General features: G+C 42.0%; 1 protein-coding gene across 3 annotated transcripts; it reads right to left on the reverse strand.

Moving 5' to 3' along the window:
- Positions 1 to 692: 692 nt before the first annotated feature.
- LOC147737238 (uncharacterized) lies at positions 693 to 3,785 on the reverse strand. Of its 3 annotated transcripts, XM_086920890.1 has the most exons (4): positions 3,046 to 3,785; positions 2,538 to 2,796; positions 2,356 to 2,470; positions 693 to 2,271 (listed from the first exon to the last, which is right to left on the reverse strand). In XM_086920890.1, exons 1-4 carry the CDS (start codon positions 3,537 to 3,539, stop codon positions 1,715 to 1,717), a joined length of 1,425 nt encoding a protein of 474 aa, XP_086777016.1. In that variant the 5' UTR covers positions 3,540 to 3,785; the 3' UTR covers positions 693 to 1,714. The 3 variants fall into 3 exon arrangements, with proteins under 3 accessions (XP_086777016.1, XP_086776945.1, XP_086776856.1); XM_086920819.1 differs by lacking the exon at positions 2,356 to 2,470 and having other exon boundaries at positions 693 to 2,187; positions 2,522 to 3,785; XM_086920730.1 differs by having other exon boundaries at positions 693 to 2,439; positions 2,522 to 3,785.
- Between the last annotated feature and the right edge of the window lie 1,730 nt (positions 3,786 to 5,515).

The raw sequence follows: 5,515 nt of genomic DNA on the forward strand, positions 1-5,515 counted from the left end.
ATTGTGGTGTACCAAAAATCCACCTCAGCGCCCAGAACCCCGATCCAACTAGCAACAGTGTCTCATTCATTCTCGGTACTACAGCGAAGCTACCAATGATTGGACAACCCAGAGCAAGTGACTTTGGGACCCCTCAGGAATTGTGGGAATCAAGAACACTCTTTCGTTTTTATTCTCATAAATGTCCACAATGTGAGTAATCAGAGACACGGTATAGTTTAAATGTTTATTTCAACTGCGTGCTATAAGAAGCAGTATCTTTGCTAACATAAGTAAAAAGATGCATAAAATCAATACAAGCAGCATTGTTACAATTCCATAAAATACAAATGGAGAAATAATATTATAATGATAGTGGAACCAGGTCTATAGCGCCTTGTGTACCACCCTCCCCTTGATGGTAATAAATAATAGCGGATCTCTAGGTTAAAACGGGGACCGCATACCACCAAAGTCAGGTGAAGTGAATCACATCCCAGACCAGCACAGCTCTTTGTTGATGGAAAGGTTTTTCCCAAGTGCTAGACTCATGCATGTAAAGCAATATTAAAAGCACCTGAGTTTCAGAAATGGGCAGCTGTGTTCGTGTTGTGTCTAGAGCGTGGGACGATCAACCTGCATCAACAGCATACATTGTTATTTTAACCTTGAACACTTTGTGCAGACTTGAGGTCACAGTGTGAGTCTAGAGATGTGAAAAACAGACCGTTCTCATGTGAAGGAAAAGCAAACAGTTTGTCTTTATAAAAACAGAGACATGTAGTGTCATGTGCAAAAACAGCAAAATGGCGTTTGAGCAACTAACTCACTTATGCTAATATAGCAATGTGTGCAGGCAGAATCGTATTCATCCCTACACTTTTACAGGTAGCATGAACAGGAACTCTCGGATGCTTTTCTTTGTAATTCTTCGTCGCCAAATAAAAACCACCAGTTTTCTTTTCTTTTATTCCACATTGTGCTAGTCTCCCAGTGGATTTCCTGTTATATCACATTGTTTTTTCTATGTGTACCGAAGTGAACAATCACTGGGAACAGACACTTTCAATATTCTACAAATCTTTGGTTTTCTTCTTTTCTTCTAGTCGAGTCTTTATTCATCTGGTATTTGAATATCCCACATAATTATACATATTTTTCCTGTAATTCCTTCATCTCACAATAACGGCACTGTTCTGTTCCTGTCAATGTCCTCAGATGAGTCAACATTATTGTTATTGTTATTAAGTTCTTTCTGAATTCACTGCATCTCTAGGATTATTTATAATGAAGGTGTGTGTTCGCTGAGGCTCTGTAGGATCAGAAATTGACAAAAGCGTGTCACACTTTTAGTGCAATTGTAAGGTTTCCCCCAGGTGTGTTCGCAATTGACAAAATCACTTCTGACATTCATTGCAATGCCCATTTTTACTCTGTGTATGTTAGTTGATGTATCTGTAGGTTTAATAACTGACAGAAGATATTCACACATTCACAGCACCTGAAAGGATTTTTCTCTGTGAGCATTAATTGATGAATCCTTAATGCGAAAGATTTCCTACAGGTACTTCTACACTCACTACAGTTGTACGGTATTTACAGAGTGTGTGTAAGCTGATGTCTATATAGGCTTGATAATTGACTATATTTCTTCACACATTCATTGCACTTGAAGGCTTTTCTTCTGCGTGTGTTCACTGATGCCTGTTTAGGATTGATAATGGACTTCAGCTTTTCAAGCATTCATGGCATTTAAAAGATTTGTTTCCCCTTTGTGAGCTCGCTGATGATTTCTTAATGCTGAAGAGTAAGTAAAACTACTGCCACATTCATTGCAATGGTAGGGATTTTCCCCTGTGTGTGTTCTCTGATGTGTGTGGAGGTGTGATAGTAGCCTAAAACTACTTCCACATTCACTGCAAGTGTATGGTTTTTCCTCAGTGTGTATTCGCTGATGTCTGCGGAGGCCTGTTAACTGACTGAAGCTCTTTACACATTCACTGCACTGGTATGGTTTTTCCCCTGTGTGTATTCTCTGATGTGTGCGGAGGTTTGCAATTTCACTGAAGCTCTTCACACATTCACTGCAATGGTAAGGTTTTTCCCCTGTGTGTGTTCGCTGATGTTTTTGGAGTTTTGCTAACGTAATGAAACTCTTCACACATTCACTGCAATGGTATGGTTTTTCCCCTGTGTGTATTCTCTGATGTCTGTGGAGGTTTGTAATTTGATTGAAGCTCTTTACACATTCCTTGCAATGGTATGGTTTTTCCCCTGTGTGTGTTCTCTGATGTGCGTGGAGGTGTGAGAGTAGCCTAAAACTACTTCCACATTCACTGCAATCGTATGGTTTTTCCCCTGTGTGTATTCTCTGATGTGTGCGGAGGAGTGTATTTTGACTGAAGCTCTTCACACATTCACTGCAATGGTAAGGTTTTTCCCCTGTGTGTGTTCGCTGATGTGTTTGGAGTTCTGCTAATGTACTGAAACTCTTCACATTCACTGCAATGGTATGGTTTTTCCCCTGCGTGTATTGTCTGATGTCTGTGGAGGTTTGCAATTTGACTGAAGCTCTTTACACATTCCTTGCAATGGTATGGTTTTTCCCCTGTGTGTGTTCGCTGATGTGTTCGGAGTTCTTGTAATCGACTGAAGCTCTTCACACATTCACTGCAATGGTATGGTTTTTCCCCTGTGTGTATTTTTTGATGTACGTGTAGCTGTGAAATCTGATTGAAGCTCTTTACACATTCCTTGCAATGGTATGGTTTTTCCCCTGTGTGTATTTTCTGATGTGTGTGGAGGTTTGAAATTTGACTGAAGCTCTTTACACATTCATTGCAATGGTATGGTTTTTCCCCAGTGTGTATTCGCTGATGTTTTTGGAGGTGTGATAACCGACTGCAGCCCTGCACACATTCATTGCAATGGGATGGTTTTTCCCCTGTGTGTATTCTCTGATGTGTTTGGAGGTTTGAAATTTGACTGAAGCTCTTCCCACATTCATTGCAATGGTATGGTTTTTCCCCTGTGTGTGTTCGCTGATGTGTTTGGAGATGTGATAACCGACTGAAGCTCTTCACACATTCATTGCAATGGTATGGTTTTTCCCCTGTGTGTGTTCGCTGATGTGTTTGGAGATGTGATAACCGACTGAAGCTCTGCACACATTCACTGCAATGGTATGGTTTTTCCCCTGTGTGTATTCTCTGATGTGTGTGGAGGTTTGCAATTTGACTGAAGCTCTGCACACATTCACTGCAATGGTATGGTTTTTCCCCTGTGTGTATTCTCTGATGTGTGTGGAGGTTTGCAATTTGACTGAAGCTCTTCCCACATTCATTGCAATGGTATGGTTTTTCCCCTGTGTGTGTTCGCTGATGTGTTTGGAGATGTGATAACCGACTGAAGCTCTGTACACATTCATTGCAATGGTATGGTTTTTCCCCTGTTTGTATTCTCTGATGCTCTTTTATGGTTTCTAATTTGCTAAAGTTCTTGACATATTCAGTGGAATTGTACGATTTTTCTCCTGACCGTGTTTCCTGAAGGGTCAGCATAGTTAATAAACCACTTGCGTTATTTTCACATTCCCTGTATGTGTGTTATATTTTGGACGCTTGATTTCCGATTTAAAAATAAAATACAACTCACTAAATACCTGCCACATTCATAATATCAGTAAGGCTTCCTTGTGGGTGATTGCATCTTTAGATTGGATAATGGCTTCGCATGCTTGCGGGTAAAGCTTAATCTTCATTCCGGTAGGTGCAAATTGGGACAATACTCTGTACTTTAGAGAGCAGAACTCCTCTTTCCTTTAGCCTTCAGTTGTTAGGATCCACTTCATTGTGCTTTTCCAATTTCGCCTGCGGTTTGGCTAGAAAGAGTTTGCAATACACCTAGAGCACTGAATGGTGGTCTTTGGCCAGTTTAGATAGCGAAGCACTGCTCTAGCCATATCATGATGGTAAAGCGACTCGTAATGTGTACAGCTACTCCAAAGAGTGTCCTGGGGCCAAGCAGAGGTCAGAAAAGTAAGTATATCTGTTTGTTTCAAACATGGTCAAAAAGCCAAGTTTTCAACCTTTTTTAAACATTATCATGTTGCTAACAGCTCAAAGCTGAAGAGGAAGTTTGTTCCAAGCTATGGATCCCAAATAGACACGAGACCTTCCTCCATCTCTCATACCGGCCTCATGATCAAAGCTGGTGTTGGACGCTTGTTTATACAGTAGGTGGTTTGTCAGTTTTGTTGACTTGGTTTTGTTGAGGTCATTTCTTCGTCTTGGGGTGTCGAGGTGCGGAGCTCAGACTTGGACACTCACTGAATTGCCTTTGACTGCTTCTTCCTGGATCTGTACTCTGCCTCTGATTGCACTGATGTTTTTGGAGCTCCCTATTTTTGATATTTTTTGCAGGTTTGATGCGTTATCTTCATTATTCATAATCAATCCATGCATTTAAGGCTTATTTTCTGTTGGGTGTAAAGAAATGCAATATTACTAAATGCAAATCTAATAGAACGTGAATACACAATATTTAACCAGCTGTAGAAGACATCTCTTCTCTACCATATTTGAAATTTAGTGAGGAACATTTTACCGTACATGGATATTTCATTAAAACTGTGGTTGAAAATGTCACATCTTATTTACTTCTGAGAAGGCAGTGATTTACCATTATTCACAGAGTAACTTACTAAAGAAAGGGAAGCCACAGAGCACTCGTGCTACAGGTAGAGTTTTAGGTAGATACACATGGACAAGATTTCATTTAAACAAAATCCAATTTGGCGGTCTGATTGCTGTATTATGAGTGTGGTGGTGGGACCGCCACAAGACTGCCACCCCGCCAGGATCAAGGATCCCGCTGTGGAGGCGGTCTGCAAATACCCCGAATATGTTGGCAGTGCCAAAGCCGACATCGCCGAGCATATTACGGTCTGCATATTCACCGCCCTTTTCATGGCGGGGACCCTGCCATGAAAAGGATAAAGGACATGCAGGTAAGGGGGCCCTAAAAGGGCCCCGGCCGATTCTTCTCCTGGGGTTTCATGCGGGGGGCGCATGTTGTGCAACCTCATGGAATTGCAGCCTTGTTCCTGCACAGTGTGGCATGCATGACATGGCGCAGGAACGTGCTGCAGGCACTTTTAAGGTGGTGGTATGCTGTTTAGGCTCTCCAATGAGCCTAATACAGCCGACGCAAGACCGCTGCTGCACCGCCCACCCACCCTGGATTTAGGTCATAATCCGGCGGCGGGCTCTCAATGGGCTTGGCAGTCTGCCTGGTACCTCCGCTGTGGTAGTCCCATTGGAAGACCGCCACACTTGTATTAAGGCCCTAAGTCACCTTCAACACATTTTACAGCCCTCCGGGCTCAAGCATTGCTGAATCCTTCTAACCTGGAAGGCTGGAGCATTATCTCGAGTTGAGGTGGATTTTCTATCAGCGTAATATATATCCATCTCCCTTGAACTAGTGCCTGATTCTGAACTGAATGACAACTTAAAAAGTGAGTCTTTAGTTCTTC

Source organism: Lissotriton vulgaris, chromosome 1_1, assembly GCF_964263255.1.
Source record: "Lissotriton vulgaris chromosome 1_1, aLisVul1.2, whole genome shotgun sequence".
Taxonomy (NCBI): Eukaryota; Metazoa; Chordata; class Amphibia; order Caudata; family Salamandridae; genus Lissotriton; species Lissotriton vulgaris.

Excerpts from the sequence above, each read along its gene's own strand:
- LOC147737238 (XM_086920730.1), bottom strand. The coding sequence starts at position 3,539 with ATGCTGACCCTTCAGGAAACACGGTCAGGAGAAAAATCGTACAATTCC. Across the intron at positions 2,440-2,521 it reads AATTGCAAACCTCCACAGAC|ATCAGCGAACACACACAGGG; the intron begins ATCAGACAATAC and ends AACTCCAAACAC.